Source organism: Clupea harengus, chromosome 7, assembly GCF_900700415.2.
Source record: "Clupea harengus chromosome 7, Ch_v2.0.2, whole genome shotgun sequence".
Lineage (NCBI taxonomy): Eukaryota > Metazoa > Chordata > Actinopteri > Clupeiformes > Clupeidae > Clupea > Clupea harengus.
The window spans coordinates 8,620,767-8,638,055 of record NC_045158.1 but is presented as its reverse complement, the minus strand read 5'-3'; the positions used below and the strand labels follow the sequence as shown (position 1 = coordinate 8,638,055).

Below are 17,289 nucleotides of genomic sequence, written 5' to 3'. Positions count from 1 at the left end.
GGGGCATTTAGTGGGAAGGGCTACATTTGTGAGAAATCGTTGGTGATTACGTTCACATCAACTCTACGGACATCCTCGGATTTAAATAGCTGGCGTTCATGAATCAGGCGGAGATCTTTTCTGACTTTGGTCTTCCGAAGTCCGTAAGAAAACATTTCAGAAGACACAACTTTTTCTGTATTTAAAAAAATAATAATTTTGGAGATCGACAGGGAAGGTCTTCGAGATCGACACGTCGATCGCGATCGACGGGTTGGTGACCTCTGCATTAAAGCCTATATTTAAGCAGCCGTGCTGCTTGTGTTCATTCAGTAACTGTAACCTCAACAAGCTAACTATGTGAACTATAATTTATTTTGCTGTAGAATATTCAGCTCATAATCTCTGGTAAATCCTACTGGTTTTAAAAATGGCGCTTGTTGTTGTTTTCCACTTACGTCTAGGTACTTATTTCACCCCTGAAAACGGCCCTGAAAGAGGTCCTACAGGGGCTGTCCCTGCAATGGAAAACCGCACAAAGGTGCTGCCCCCTGTCGGTAGGAAAACTGTATGATCAGGGAAAGTGTATTAAAACCGGATGTCGTCACTTTAAGCCGGTCTCTGGTTGGATAAAGCTTTTCAGCAGAAATGGACAAGGACCTTTGATTTATTCTGTAGGAACCATGCCAATGCCTGACTTTTAATATTGTGTGACGTTGTTGAAGTTCAAGTTCAACATTAATAGCGATTGAATTACCCTTGTGTCGTGTAATCGCTAGCGGTAAATAAACGTTAATAACTTGAATGACTGATTAAGAATATATGTTACACATCACAAACACATGTAATCGATGGGTTTTGGGGGAAATGAGGTAATTGGTTAGCTTAAATTGCAGTATCTTAGGCGAGCTAATTGACCTGGCTAGCTATAGCGGAATTAACAGTGCTAGCTTTGTGTTTGGTCTTATAGCTTCGTAAAAGTTCGGTTAACAAGTCACTTGTGTGTTTAGTTGTATGACTTCGTAAAAGTTCGGTTAACAAGTCAATTGAGCACTAAGCCACCTGACTATAATGTGTCTATTCATATTAGCATGCTAACGTTAGACTTATTAGCAGCGAGGCTAGCTAGCTACTATGTGTTCCAATGGATTGTTGGTCTAAGCGTTAGCTTCAGTTAAGTCCTACAATAGGACAATACTCTGCAACATTCGTGTACCACATGGACAACTAACCGAGTCAATGTAGACATAGGTTAACAAGTCACTTGTGTGTTTAGTTGTATGACTTCGTAAAAGTTCGGTTAACAAGTCAATTGAGCATTAAGCCACCTGACTATAATGGGTCTATTCATATCAGCATGCTAACGTTAAACTTATTAGCAGCGAGGCTAGCTAGCTACTATGTGTTCCAATGGATTGTTGGTCTAAGCGTTAGCTTCAGTTAAGACCTACGTGTACCACATGAACAACTAAACGAGTCAATGTAGACATATTAAAAGTTGTGTAGATAGCTTTATTCACATAAGCCGTATAACTTCACAAAAATAATAATAATTTAAAGAAAACCGATCGTTTGCATGCCAGGCGATCAACACAACTTCTCAACTAAAAAGTAAAGGTCCTTGTCCATTTCTGCTGAAAAGCTTTATCCAACCAGAGACCGGCTTAAAGTGACGACATCCGGTTTTAATACACTTTCCCTGATCATACAGTTTTCCTACCGACACCCCCAACCCCCCTCCCTCCCCAGAACCGCCCGTGAGTTCCTGCAGTGGAAAAGTGCCTAGAGAGACTCTTAAGACCACTGACAGATGAATGGACTTTGTTGCTGTACTGTGTGGATAAAGTGTGTTTGGTAATCCTTTTGTTGGGATTTCTGTGGTGTACTTGAATGAGTCTCAGCTCATTTGCTCGTATAATCTAATCTTTCCACAGCAATATACATACCATGATGTAAACTATGCGTAGCATTGCAGCTAGTAAAATCCAATGGCTTTAAATCAAAGCAAAGTTCACAGCCTTTCAAGGTCATTTAAAGTTGCCCGGTGGTGACTGGCTTTTAAATGTTTAGTGAGGTGTTGAAACTGCCAGGAATGTCTGTATTGATGTTTGTGTTGGTATTTTGGAGATTTGTGAATGTGTATTTTTTTCTTAACTTTCTGTGCAGTAACTCATTCTTAATAAATCTGTAAACATTAGTAAATATTCTTAATAAATCTGTGACAAATCATTTGTGACTTCAGATATTTACAATAAATGTACTTGATCAGTTTTCAACATAAAGAAATGTTTTAAGTGGGTGAAAAGACAAGCCATGACATAGCCAGCCAACACTTATTATACAACTTGGCTCTGTCAGGAGCTTGACCTCACCCCCCTCTCGTTCAAACACACACACACACACACACACACACACATACACACACTCCCTCTATTCCCTGAGTACATTGCTGGGATCTCGCCCAGTGCAGCTAGGCTTAATTGCTAAAAGGAGTCATTGTTGTGTCTTGTTGCAGCTCAGCCTTTGAAAGGCCCCCATTGTTCTCCGGGGGGGCTCTTCCCTCAACAACGTGTGCAATCTGAGAGAATAGGACGACAAACCACATTGATGCGTTATGAAGTGTCCCATGTCCTGCTGCATCAGCATATACAGTATATTCTCGTCTGGGGGGGGGCCTGAAAAAGCTGCGAGAATAAACACCGGACTGTCACATTTGATTTTGGTCCCCTGAGCGGGTGCAATCAGACCATCAGCAGGTCTTATGAGTGGAGTCGTGAGAGACGAGGAAGAGGATATATCAGCAAGCTGCCACCCCCAATATTCTCTGACGCTCAGTATTCATTCCACAATGCAAGTCTGTGTGACCCTAATCCTGCTGCTGATTTCAGCCGATTTCTGCAGAAGAAAAAGCCTACTCAGAATAGAACCTTACAGCCACACACAGAAAAAGCCCTATATGGTTGAATGATTCTTGTAGGACTGTGGCTCTATCTGCTGTTGCGCTGGCTTGTGAATATTAGTGGATGGAGATTATGCAAATTGCATGTTCCACTGCTTCTACTGTTATTCATGTCCACCTGGTCAGTGTCATTATAAACGTTATTTATGTATGAGTGGGCTCAGTGTCCCCAAGGGCTAGAGCAACAATCAGTAATCATTTTCTACTGGGTTGCCATCTTGCAGCTGGCATAGGCCTTCCTGTAAATCTCACTCTCTGTAATGTATATCCACATGTAGAAACTGTTTAAACCCGAAGGAGCAACGTATCACTCATAGGGTTTCATTGCTACAAAACAAGAGGTAATTGAACAGCCACCAAGAAAGAGCTAAAGGTCATGCTGGCATAATAGAGTTCAATTATTCTGATGGCAGACATGCAGTGTTTGTTGCACACAGTGCTCCCAGAAGTCCTTTCTCTGGCAATTGTGTGTCCTTGTTTAGAGTTACAATGAACAACCCCAACTGTGCTCTCGCCAGGGGTTGTACACAATAGGCAACTTGACCCCATTATCTCCAAATAAGTACTTAAGTGCGGTAACAACCTTGGCGGAGCCCCACCTGGGCCCCTGTGTGAGGCTGCTGTGCCTGGCATCTGGAAGTGATTGAGCCTGGACAGGGATGGGCTATTTGGTCATGGGCCCAGCCTAGCAGGAGCACAGACAGACACCCAGGGGGGCGGGCCCCAGCAGAAGGCCCCGGCATCCTGTAGCGTGGGTGATGTACTGTACTAAGCTCCATTAAAAGTGCTGTTGGGGCCTGCCAGGAGCTGCTTTAAAGTTAAACAATGTCTTGTTGTTATGGGAAATGAGCAGAGAGGGCGTGTGCTTCTGGTGGGGGGTTTTAAGTGTGCTTTGCTGGTGTGTCACCACACTGACTTGAGCGTTCTTCTCTTTTGTGTTTTATCGCAATTACATGGCTGTATTGTCATTGTTTAATCCAGCTAGTTTTCATATATTTCATTCATCATTATGTTACTGTTCTAAACTACTGCAATATTATTGTTAGGTTCAATAGCAGTGCAAACTGGAGGGATTTGAGGAGTCATAGCATGTAGCATGTAATCTCCCATCACTCTCATGGAGAACTGTCAAGTTTCCCTGTTATTCTTGGCCTTGGCCTGCCTTTATAAAGCCCATTGCTAATCTTGCCAACAACGCTGTCTCCTTCAATATTGTGGCAGAGGGAGGGTTTATGTGAAGTCTAGGGTAGAAAAATTTCAGTGAAATATTCCCCTTTTTACCCCTTCAGCAGACTTCTCCGACAACCCCCACGCAGATTGAGCTGTATTCGGTGTATACATTATTGGGTGAATACATTAGGTTGATTGATGATCAGTTCATTAGGGAGATGGCTTCTGTGGAGCCGGCTATTCAGCTGGTGTGGGGGAGAAAAAGTGAAGTGGAGAAATTGTGAGCCGGTGCTTGTTAGATGATGCGGGGTCACGGGCACATCAACATATAAATATTTTATTTGTTTTTCAGACGTATTCAATTCCAGCAATCTGTGGAAAGTACCCAACTGTTTACATGTATCTGAAGGCTTTTTTTTTTTTTTTACTAAGGTCATGTTATCATGTAAAGCTTTTCCTTTTGTATGTTCCTTTATTTTACCATCAACAGTGTCTTTTTTAAGCCTGGTCCTAGAATTTCATTCATCCATGCAAACCCTGTGCGCTACCCACTGATTCTGCCTGTGGAAGCCCAGGGCTTGTTTTGTAAATACTGCTAGCAGAAGGAATAGCGGGCTAAAGTACATGCCCTTGCCAGATCCAGGAGCGCAGCCAGAGCGGGGGAAGTTCAGACTCATGTCACAGCCATGTGCTCTGTTTGTGTCAAACACACAAAAGCCTCACATTGCTGCAAGACACTGGCATTTTCCCGCTACATGGACTAGCGTTTAGCTACGTAAACACGGGGCTTTAATGTAATCTTTTCTTAGTTCTTCTCCCTCTATTGAAGGATTTGCTAAACGCAGAGCAATTCAGCCCCAACCACCGCTTCCTGCAGGAAGTAGACGAAAAATGCCATTGACCTCGCTCCTGCTGGCAGATGCTGCTACGAGATAAAAGTCCCAACAATCTAGATTGTTTGGCAGAAGCAGAGGCCGCCTCGGACGGCTAGTTCTCACAGCTGCAAAGCATGGCATTCAAGGTCAAGGAGAGAAAGACCGACATGCAGCACCCCATTGCTACCAATCTATCGTACCATACCAATCTACAGTTAGATGCTGATTTGTAGCTAATTGGAGCAAAACAGACCATTACCATGCCAATAAGTAAATATGAAAAAAAGACTTAAGGATGATGTGAATACAAAAACATTTTCATGTGATAGAGTTTGCCTAGATTCTATATGTTGAATTGTTGCATCAGTTTCACACATCTCTGATTGTTTTTTGCCCTGTTTTTTTGTCCCTGCATTTCTCTGTTCTGTCAGCATTGGTTTTTGGAGTTTGAAAGTACTGAGTGTCCAGGCTAGCACCTTCAGTATAAAAACAAACTACATCAGACAAAGGAGAAGAATGCTTCATTGCCATTTGCTAAGGGCCACAAATGTAAGACCACCAGCTGGAGCCTTAAAATAAGGATGATTAGGAATGATGAAATGTGGGTCTAGCCAGCTTCTGCCACAGAAATTCTGCATTACCAGCACCATTTGGTTATCCCGCACTTTCAAAGGCAATAAGGGATGGCATTCTTGTGGAAATGTGTGACATCCATACATATTTACAGCTGAGGCTTAGCCCCACTATCTTTTGTCTCACTCAATCCGATTGACCCATTGTCCTAAATTCCCTCGTTTCACCATAACCCAGCCACCCCCTCCCCTTTCTTCCCCACGGAATATAAAAATGGAGAAATACAGAGAAATTGACTGAGGTGAAACCCTGGTAGCAGTCTCATTCTTTATCCTGCTGGCAGGTGACTCTCAGGCAGAACCAGGCCTGATCCGAACCATATCCAGACTTTATTATGCGGCTCTTCAGAAACATGTTCTACAATCATTCCTCAATCAGCTCCTCTCAGGGCCCACATGGGATTAATATGTATTTGTTGTTGTTGCTGTTGCTGTTGTTATCTCCTTTTCTCCATTAGACAAATGCACAGGGGATTTATGGGTAATCGTAGTGATGGCGTGTCCTCTCTCACCCCCGCGGAGAGATGAGGAGTCCAGTGGGGGTTGAGGACTCTCAGCCACCCCCAGCCCCCGCTGTGTCACAGTGTTAATGGCGTCTGACTCAGCCCCGGAGCTGGCCTCTCCCTCTGAGGCCTATTAGAGGCAGAGAGGGAGGATGACACCCCTCAGACTTAAAGTGTGATGCCTCACTCTCTAAGGTCATAGGTGCCAGTCAGGGTCAGTTGGGGCAATTATTTTCTCTTTTTTTTGTTTCCTAAATTTCCCTCGGGATTAATAAAGTATCCATCTATCTATCTATCTATCTATCTATCTATCTATCTATCTATCTGTACCAGCAGTTTTTCAGGTGTGTGTGTGTGTCAGTTCAGTTGTGTGTTTCAGTGTGACCACCACAGGGTGGACCATGGCAGCACATCAACATTGAGAAGAGTCGGCATTGCATCACAGCACCTGTGGATGCACCTTGTAGATGTTTGATTGCTTTGATCCTGCTTTGTCTGTACAGTACACTAAACAGTGTTTTCTCTCTCTATCTCCCTATAATCAAGCGAAGCACTATTAACATCCATTTGAGAGTTGGGATTTGACAACTGCCCGCCCTCCCACTTTCACTGGGCAGCTTGTCTGAGGCGACCTTCTGTCAGACGCTGTTTGACAGACTGTTTAAGCCGTGTGTCCCTCTTCTGACAGCATCTGTGTGTGTGTGTGTGTGTGGACTCTGAAATGCTTAAACTAGTGAATGAGCAGGGGCTCTGACACACTTCCAGCGGAGTTACTGTTCCTGCACCTTCCACTCTGCATGTAGGGTCACAAAAGGATTTTAGTTTATTTAAAGTTTATTAAATAATCTTTAGTTTGTGTGACTTATTTTACATTTATTTATAAATACAGAGATGGCTTTGGTTGAGCTTCACTTCCAAATAGCCGCCTAGCATTTTGGAGTGTGGAGGCTATTGCATCCCAGGGGAAGAAGTGATGCAAGCGGATGAGTTTCTCCTCATCTGAGGGTGCATGGGATAAGATCTGTCATACTAATACAGTGTGTGTGTGTGTGTGTGTGTGTGTGTGTGAGAGAGAGAGTTATGCCTGTTCTTTAGAGTGCAGTCCTGAAGCAGTGTCTGCTATGGAGACTGGAGCTATCCTTCCCTCTTTAGAGCAGTGATTTAGTCCAATAACAGAGTCCTAATGAAAGGGACAGTAAACCATTCGTTGTGTTTGGCAATGTGTAGATAGCCTCTTAATGAAGACGGAGTTTGTTTTCCCTCTGAGTCTGAGTCTCCCGGCGTGCGCTTAAGATGAGCCACGGAGGCGTCCTCTCCAGAGACCCGGCGTGATTAATCGCCGCTCTTCCTGGTATCTGTCATTTTACTGCTGCTAGCAGTGCTCTCTGCCTACCCTTACACTGTCTGCTGGTACTTGGGTGCGTACATCTGGAAACTAGGGGATTCGAGTGCCAAGATCAAATCAGCTCCGTCCGTAACATGGTTTTTTTCCCCAGTCAGTATTCATGTGTGGAAGAGCTGTTGTGGGCTTGTATATGTATCAGTATATCTGAGGTGTCTAGACAGATTATATTTTAACATGCAGTGGACCTCTTGATAGTGTTATCTTTGCTTAGGCAAGTGGATTTGGCATTAAAGTGCAAGTTCACTGTTTTTAAACGAACAGAAGCAGTTGCTAACAGTCAAAATAGACTGTTGCCTTTGATTCTGCTTTTTGAGATTTTCTGCTTAGTAACACAATGTTGGAATGTTAACTTTAAAGCAAAGGCACTGTGACCATTATTTCCTGTAAGTTTGCTTTGTACCTTAGCACCTAATAACCTGAGTAGGGTTATGCATCACATAATGATAAATTGAAATATATACGTCACAGTGTGACACTGTAATACACATTTTTAAACATCAAGCATTACATGATATGTGTAACTCTCTTGCAATGTATCAAGGATATTAAACACTGTGCTAATTCATACTCTTGGTGTGAGACTATCTCTTCCAAACATTTAGATGTGTCCCTCTTCAGCAAGGCTGTCTTTTTCTTCAGTGGGGCCTGTGTGAGTTTAAGTGATGATGGGTTTGTGATGGGTTAGTTGCGTCCCCTGGTACATGATTGGGTCAGAGCTGGAAGAGCAGGGAGGGGGGTTTCACAGCCTTGTAGTGTCATTTTCCATGTTTCACAGGGGACTTCAAATGAAGATGTCAGGACATTCAATGGATGAGGCAATTCTCCCTGTAGACACTGATTGGCAACTCGAGCCAGACCAGCAAGGAAGATCGATTTTGTTTTTGTGTGTGTGTGTCTGTTTGTCGGCCTGTCTTTGTTTTGTCGGATGTGAAAGATTGAAAGATTGCATGTGTATGGGAGTTGTGTCTTTATGCTTTTCTGTAGGTGTGAGAAAGAGGAAAAATTGCGTCTTTTTGTTGCATTTTTGTGTGAAATTGAGAAAGGGAAAGTCAACCCATGGTTTACAAACTGTCCTCTCAAGGTTCCCCATGTTTGAAGGATGGCCTCACTGTCCTAGATCTTCCTCCTCCTCCGCTCTCCCGGGTTTGTCCTTTTGTCCTACATCTGACTTGAGATCAGCCCCCCCCCCCCCGAGCCATCACACACATTCAGGCACTAAGGTGACGCATGAGGGAGAGAGCACAGTCCAGGAAGAGGCTAATGTATAAATCTGCCCTATGAGAAACCATAGAAGTGCTCGCCTCAGACAGTAAAGGTTGCATGTCTGACAAAATGAGGACTAGTGATAGGATCATCGTCCCGTGGTGGGTGGGGTGTAAGCCTTTGCAGTATGTGTGTGTGTGTGTGTTGCTAAGGCACATGTGTTTGCTGTTCTGTGGCTTACCACAGTGTTACATATTCAGACAAAGGATTAAAACAGCACAGTCTTACCACAAAACAACAACACAAAAACAATATGAATTGATATGAGCAGGTGGCAAAGCGAGACTCAGGGCTTTGTTGTGGTTGTATAGTACGATGTTCCTCTCTCTGTAATCTCCACTGCTGCCTTGTGTCCCCCCCAAACAACAATCACTTATTTCTTATGAAATGCCCTCTCTCTTTCCGTCTCACGTGTTATTTCATAGCATCACGCTGCAGTTAGATTCTGTTGGAATAGAGTGCAATAGACTCCTCCACTGTGTCTTAATGCTTTTAGAAATTGAATGGCAATAGTCCTCTGCCTGTGTATCTCATGATTTGTAACGTTCTCAGAACTGCTGTAGAGTGCTGCATTGCAAAGCTGTTTTTGCCCTTTTCCAGAGGGAAAATGATGCGGTTTATTGTGTGCTCAATAGCTATTACTGGAAGGGCAGCAGGTTAACCTTTCCTCTGCATTTGTTTCTGTGCTCTTGCAGACAATGAGATGGATTGTGCGCTCACAATCTCAAACCGGGACATTTTCATATTGGCTTACAGTAGGCTATAAAATCATGAAATAATTATCTACTGAAAAATAAATGCCACACAAACACACATACACAACACAGAACACACACAAACGCGTGCGTGCACACACAAAAACACACACTTTAAAGGGCTTTGAATTCAAACATGACCAACTCCCCAGAGGGCGAGCTGAGATTGTAGGCCTGCAGGAAAGCATGTTTTGATGGTGGATCACCTTTCCCCTGAGCTTTATATGTCCCTTTATATGTCCCCCCCCCCCCCCCCCCACACACACACACATACAAACAAACAAACAACAACTCAGTCCAGATGACCCGTGGGCTGCCACTGTGGCTATGGGCCGGGGTAGAGCACTTGGCACCCTGGGCCTGTGTGACCCCTCTCTGGGCCAGACAAACTGCAGCAGCATCCCGCTCTGACCCCTGAATGTTAGCCATGAATTATTGAACAGAGCAGTGGAGACTGTCTGAATAGCTGAGAGAGGGAGAGATGGAGATGATGGAAAGGGGAAGAGTGAGAGAGGATGAATTTTTGTTTTAAAGTCTAGATTTGAATATCATGATATTAGTTTATATGATTATGCTAAAATGCTGATGTCCTGACTGATTTACTGCTACTTTGTCATTACCGGTTTGAATTGGACTGGACTGAATTGAGTTGAATTGATTTGAACTGAGCTGAGACAGTGAGTAGTGTGGAGAGTGAATGAAAGCACACATTTTTGAGAGCGAGAGAGAGAGAGAGAGAGAGAGAGAGAGAGAGAGAGAGAAGAGAACAGACAGCACGTGAGTGAGACAGAGTAATGGTGGTCCAGCAGCCGGGTTTCTAGGGAGATGGAAGAGAGATGAATAATTTCTGAGATTGTCATCTGCTCCTCTGACTTCTCTCTGGCTCTTCCAGTGTGGCTGCCATGCTTCTGCCCAAGTCCCCCTCAGCACATTGGCTACCTTCTGTCATTTTTGTAGAACACCATTCATGCCAAGGGACTTCAGTTGATAACTTGAGTGAGAGATGTGAGTAAATATATATCTACAGGAAGTTGAGTGTTGGCTCTGAAAGGATATACAGTATGCCTTTAAAATGAGATCAGTGGGCATGATCCAGATTACGGTATGAATCCAACCTAATACCTGTGTTGAGTGCTAAAATGAAGAATTCAGCCAATTCTTGGCCCCTTTTCCATTTCCTTTTTTTTCTTGGCCCCTTTTCCATTTGCAGCAAAAAATGTAAGCTAAACAGATGAAGTGCCATTAGACTTCCACTGTCCTGATTATTGTCAGCCTTCCAATGCCAGAGTGTATGTTTGGATCTAGAGCTTTAGAAAGACAGGGAGAAGTCTTATTGGAAAGCTAACGCAGACATCTCGCCTCTGGTAGGTTATGTAGAGTGGCAAGGCCCTGGCACTAAGGGATTTGGGGTTTGTCTGGCCATTTTACTGCAAGATGTGGAACCCACTGCTTTTGCTACTTCTGGTGTATACAGCACCGACTCTACCAACCACTGCCAAGCCTGGCAGCCTTCACTGTGCTCACTACTGCCAGGAAATGTAATCCATAGTAAAGTAGTGTCTACCAGATCAAGTATAGGTTTGTCTCCATATGTCATCACTGATCTACCTTTTAATACTTCAGACTAAATTCAATCTTGTGCTCCAAAGAAATGTTGCTGTAGGTTTTATTTTTTGGGAATTTAGCGAGGTGAACTAATTGTAGCTTACACCATGTCCTCCTTTCTGCAAGGCTTGCTGTTTCCTATTTCCGCGGGATTAAAGATGTTGAAAATCTAATTTTCTCTGCTGGCGGTAGAGGGCTATGTGTGTGTGTGCATGTGTGTGTGCTACAGGCTGGGAGGTAGGAGATTCTGTATTGGCAGCACACGTGTCATCCCTCATCTTGACCTGCGTGTTTACGTGTGTCACACGTGTTTACGTATGTCCACAATGATTAATGATGGGTAATATGTACATCATAGGCAGTATATCATCACAGGTGCTCTAGGGAGGACATATCTTGACATTGCTGTTTTCAGATCAGGTCTGATATACCCTATCAAGCTTCCCTTGCCAATGTGATAATCTAAGAGGCACCAAGTTCGATCTGGGGAATTTACACCTACTTTGTGTCTAATATGTGCAAAATGACTGAATGCTAATGATATAAATATTCTTTGTTTCTTGCTCCCTCCAGGTGCCCTTGGCTTACGAAGGCAATCTCCCCAGCTGTGCCCCTTTACAATGGCATTGTCTTCCTCTTCGTCCTGGCCAACTTCAGCATGGCTACCTTCATGGACCCTGGCGTCTTCCCCAGAGGTCAGTGATTCCAGCTGTTCAGTTCGTCTGTGTGTGTGTGTGTGTGTGAAAGAGTGAGAGAGAAAGAAAGAGAGCAGGAAAGAGAGAGAGAGAAATAGTAAGAGAAATGAGAGAGCACAATTGTGTGTGTGTATATGTGTACATGTGATACTGTGAGAGGCTCTCTGTATGTGTATGTGTTTGTGAACGGAAGCACACACAATTGTGTGTGTGTGAGCTTGCGTGACTATTGGCTCTCACTTCTCAACACATATTTGGTCTATGGCTCTTCCCTGCTCTCTAAGCCTGCTGAAAGCATATGCCATAGGCACTGGGTGACTTACACATCTGTGGCAGAGGCCCAAAGGGTTTCTGGGGAAATTATGAAAGCACCACTGCCTGGGGGAAAAACAACTCCCCTGATTGAATGACTCTGGGTCATTTATAGCAGCAAAGGACGAGACGCACCTGACTGTCCAAGGTTTAATCTGCCACAGCTATGGCAGTTATTACAAGCACTGGCTCTCTCTCAGTCTCTGTGTGTGTGTGTGTGTGTGTGTGTGTGTGTGTATGTGTGTATGTGTGTGTGTGTGTGTGTTTACAAAGCCAATAGAATATGGCCCATCTGATACTCTCAAACAGTCCACATGGGTAATGATATGATCTCTGCGGCTCTCACCCTGTAAACAGGTAATAATCACGGTAGAGCTTCTCTGTGCTCTCCCTCTGAGGGCTTTCATCCCATCATTTCCCTACAAGGCCAACAGCCCTCCATTCACAGCAGTGATGTACTGCGTGGAGCCTGTTTGAGCTGTGGAAGAGCGGGAGAATTGTACGAGGAAAGACCTCATTCAGTTGTGGGCTGTTTTCAATATTCTTAAGCTGTTGACATTGGTCATGTATTGTGCCATGTGGACTGTATTTCAAAGTAGTCCAAAACAGACAGACATGTTTTCTTCTTATTGGGAACATAGTGTGAAATCTAATTTGGAGCCTGTTGGCAAGTGTTTGGAATTGAGTTATGAAGACCTCTTTCGCCCAGACTGCTGCCATCCCCCCTCCCCCTCTCCAAGCGTGTTAGTGCAAATCATGCAATCATCACCATCCCTTTGTTCCCCCCAACAGCCAACGAAGACGAGGACAAGGACGACGACTTCCGGGCACCGCTGTACAAGAACGTGGAGATCAAGGGCATCCAGGTCCGCATGAAGTGGTGTGCCACCTGTCACTTCTACCGCCCGCCCCGCTGCTCCCACTGCAGCGTGTGTGACAACTGCGTGGAGGTGAGGCAAACACACACACACACACACACAGTTTCAGTACCATGCTAGGCCCACTGTATCACATCTGACTATTTTCATGATCAGTCACTGTGTGAGGCACCAGTCTGTGGTCGATCACATCGCTGAGTTCTGTACAGTATTCTGTTCCAATGTATCTCTTTGTTTACTGATATTGTCTCAGAAGCATGGGCAGCCAATTGTATTACCTCTGTGTTAGATTGCATCTTGTCAGATTTACTCCTCTGCGGACTAAATTTGCATTGCGAGTTTCTCCATATTTTTTGACTCGTAGGCCGATTTGTATCATCATGGCACAAACCAGATAAAAGGTGCATAAATAAAGCACAAAATAAAATGCCTACATTCACTTGGACTGAAAGTTTTTGCTAAATGACTAAATGTGAAATGCCCGCAGCAGAAACAACAGCGAAATGGGTTGTCACTCTGCAGGCGTGAAGATACAAGACTTTTAATGGTTGTCACACAGCAGGTACATTGTTGAACTGCACAGCTATAAAAGTAGTAGTGCACTCATGCTATGGCAAGGCAATGGTTTATTGCCTGTGGAGGATTTGAAGGTCATAAGCTATTACAAGACCCTGAGTGCTCAAGCCAGTTTCATAGTGCTTTGCATTGTGGGACCATTTGTGCTGTGTATTACTGGGTGTATCTGTGTGCAACATGTTTGAATGTCCTTTTGATGCACCACATCCTCTACGGCCATCATTATTTTTTACATTCTAAACGTAGGGTGTGTGTGAGGGAAGATGATATCTGTTCTTCAGGGATGGAGAGAATAAGCTTTAGTCAGTCAGCCGTGAGAGCACCGCCTGTGAGGAGAGCTTTGTGTTTTGGGGCTTGTGCCATTCACCGCCATTCACACACACACACACACACACTGAGGATGAGCTCACTGGCCGCACTGTGTAGGAGTGGGAGCAGCCACAGAGAGCAAGTCTAACCTCAAGATCCAGTCCAGCTGGCTATTTATTGGAGTAGGTGGTAATCCTGGGGACATTTTGGGGGGCTGTAATTCAAGATGCTTATGGCACGGACATGACTTGCATTATGTGGGTATGAAACATGCCCATCCCAAGAGACAAACAGATTGCATTAATTCCTCTGGCAAAACTGCGACCTCAGATAAACTAGAGCACAAATTCTCACAAATTCTGGCTCAAGCACACTCTTTCAAAGTCCATGTCAGAGCCAAGGTATGCTTAATCAAAACATTTGCAACATATAAAAGTCAAAAAGGCTCTAAAGCCCCTAACTTGTCATTAATTATCTCTCAACTTTGTTTCACCACTGACTCATTTTTTCTACCCTTCCCTTTCTCCCTCCTGAAGGACTTTGACCACCACTGCCCATGGGTGAACAACTGCATCGGGCGGCGCAACTACCGCTACTTCTTCCTCTTCCTGCTGTCCCTGAGCACCCACATGGTGGGCGTCTTCTCCTTCGGTCTGCTCTTTGTGCTCCACCATCTGGAGAGGCTAGGGGCCCTCCACACGACTGTGACGTATCCTTTTAATGTCTCATCGAGTGCTTGTTGCGTCAATGGAAAAATTGCTTCTCTCGATTAAGAGAAAACGATGTAATTTCATCATCGGGTTCGTAGGAATAAGGCAATTCGTTTTTGGGTCTTAAAGAAGTGCGTCCTGTTGGAGAGTGTGATTTATTATTTATTATGATTTTAGCTTTGTGTGTGCGTGTGTGTGTATGGGATCAGTGCTTCTGGTTCATTTGGGGATCTGTTCTGAGTTAGGAATCTCCTTGACTCCCGCCCCTGCAGTCTGGTGGTCATGTGCATATCAGGGCTGTTTCTTATCCCTGTCGTCGGGCTCACCGGCTTCCATATGGTGCTTGTTGCCAGGGGTCGCACGACAAACGAGCAGGTGAGGCCAGGCCGAGAGGTTAAACGGGGTAAAACCCCCACACACACTGAAACGAATACTCTGTCACACACACACACACACACACACACACACACACACACACACACACACACACACACACACACACACACACACACACACACACACACACACACACACACGGACATTCACACAGATTTACTGTACAGACACGTACACCCACACACAGAGCAACATGTGTGCACATACACCTCACACACACGCTCTTTCATACAACCTCGCTTTCTACATTAACATTTGATCACACAAACCCACATATTACTGGGTATGTTTATGGATGAAGATAGGCAAACACGAGGGGATTTTCTCTTTGTCCTCAAGAGGTTTGCTGTTGATGTAGCATTCTCATTTTAAACAAGCGTCTGTCTGTTCCACAGGTGACTGGAAAGTTCCGTGGAGGAGTGAATCCATTCACCCGTGGTTGCTGTGGCAACGTGAAGTATGTTTTGTGCGCTCCCCTGGCTCCCAGGTAAGGAGAAGAGAGGACACTGAGATAGATAGAAAGAATGAATGACTGAAAGGAAGGGAGTTGAATGGCTGAATGGGTGGGGGGGGGGGGGGGGGCAGTTTGAGGAAAAATAGAATGCATAGAGAATGCAGAGCAGAGAATGCATGGTCATTTTCCATGGCTTGTAAGCTCAGAGTGGAGTTAGTGTGCGAAGGAGAGTTCAGACAAACGATATGCCGCAGGTCCCCACAAACAGCATGACAACACCGCACCAAAGGGGTTTCCATGGCATCCAATCGCTCCCCTCGATGACTTAGTCATTTCGGAGCAGAGGCTTTTTCAGGGAGAGAAACATCAGCAGCTACAGGAGTCTGCGGGGAGGCAGCACGTCCTGTTTTGCAGGCAGCAACCCTGGGGAAGGCAGATGGCTATTTAGATTTAATCACTGCCTAGAACAATGGTGCAGTAGGGGAAAAGTGATCACTGCATAAACAGTACCTCCGATGTCCACCAGCCATGGACTGGGCTTCAGTTAGACTGGCGTCAGGTTACTCTCTTTTGAGGTCTGAGAGCCATTCTCCATAGCCTCCATCAGTTCCCTATGAAGTTGGCTTTCCAATAGTCTTGCATTTCGAAAAGGATATCTCATTATCTTGTTACTGCAAGATAGGAGATTTTTGGGCCAATTTACATTTACATTTAGCAGACGCTTTTATCCAAAGCAACGTATAAGGAAGAGAACAATAAAGCTATGAGCAATAGAGACCTAGTGTAACAATAAATACTATTTTTACATAAGAAATAGAAAAAAGTGCAGGAATGTAACTACTGTAAGTGCAAGTTAAGTACTAGTAGAAGTGCAAGTTAGGAAGGGAGGTGCTCTCTGAAGAGTTGGGTCTTCAAGAACTTCTTGAAGGTAGAGAGGGACGCCCCTGCTCTAGTAGTGCTAGGCAGCTCGTTCCAACAACGTGGAACTACGAATGAGAATAGTCTAGATTGCCGTACTTGCACAGACAGCAGTGCTAAACGACGCTCATTAGGGCAGCATCCTGGGGGTAACATTTGCCCTTACAAGAGCATTTAAGAAGGTGGGAGAACCAGCAATCACTCTGTAAGCAAGCATAAGTGACTAACTTAATGGGAGCAGCTACAGGCAGCCAGTGGAGCTCAATGAGTAGCGGGGTGACGTGTGCCCTGTTCGGTTGGTGTGAAATATGAATAGAAGTGGCTGTTGACTTCCACCCCACTCAACAGGTACGTTGTGGATCCCAAGAAGAAGCTTGTGGTGGCTATCCAACCCCCGTTCCTGCGGCCTGACCTTTCCGACAGACAACTCACCATCAAGGTCAGCGACAACGGGATCCATAGCAGCATCCTCCGAACAAAAGTGAGGGTCAACCAGCCGCCGGTTTCTCCCCATCCCTTCCTCTGCCCACTGCCAGCACAGTGAGGCTAACCTGTTTTTAACTGCTTATTTCTCTCTCTCTCTCTCTCTCTCTCTTTCACTCACCCTCCTCAGTCTAAAATCAGTCTTGCTGACCTGGACGATAAAGGGATGGAGACACAACCACCGCTTCCCCCAAAAGCTGACCGCTACAACCATCTGAAGAACCAGCTGACATCCAGTGAGGGCAAGTATATCCAGAGACAGAAATAAGACCACTCTGAAAGGCTGTTAGATATAGATCTGGTGATCCTTTTGGTAAAAGAGATGCTGAATGGAAATTCCTACTAGTCAGTGTTCTCTTATTGTCTTTCATATGAACTCATGTACTGCCATCAGGTGGTGACTTAGTGGAAG

General features: G+C 44.7%; 1 protein-coding gene across 1 annotated transcript in view; it reads left to right on the top strand.

The window, feature by feature from the left end:
* Positions 1-17,289, top strand: part of zdhhc8b (zinc finger DHHC-type palmitoyltransferase 8b) — a 51,725-nt gene that overhangs the window by 30,337 nt on the left and 4,099 nt on the right. Inside the window, exons 2-8 of the mRNA XM_031570385.1 lie at positions 11,720-11,841; positions 12,946-13,103; positions 14,453-14,625; positions 14,899-15,001; positions 15,418-15,509; positions 16,743-16,875; positions 17,008-17,119. Coding sequence (XP_031426245.1) covers positions 11,720-11,841; positions 12,946-13,103; positions 14,453-14,625; positions 14,899-15,001; positions 15,418-15,509; positions 16,743-16,875; positions 17,008-17,119 — 893 coding nt within the window. The remainder of the gene's footprint in view (positions 1-11,719; positions 11,842-12,945; positions 13,104-14,452; positions 14,626-14,898; positions 15,002-15,417; positions 15,510-16,742; positions 16,876-17,007; positions 17,120-17,289) is intronic.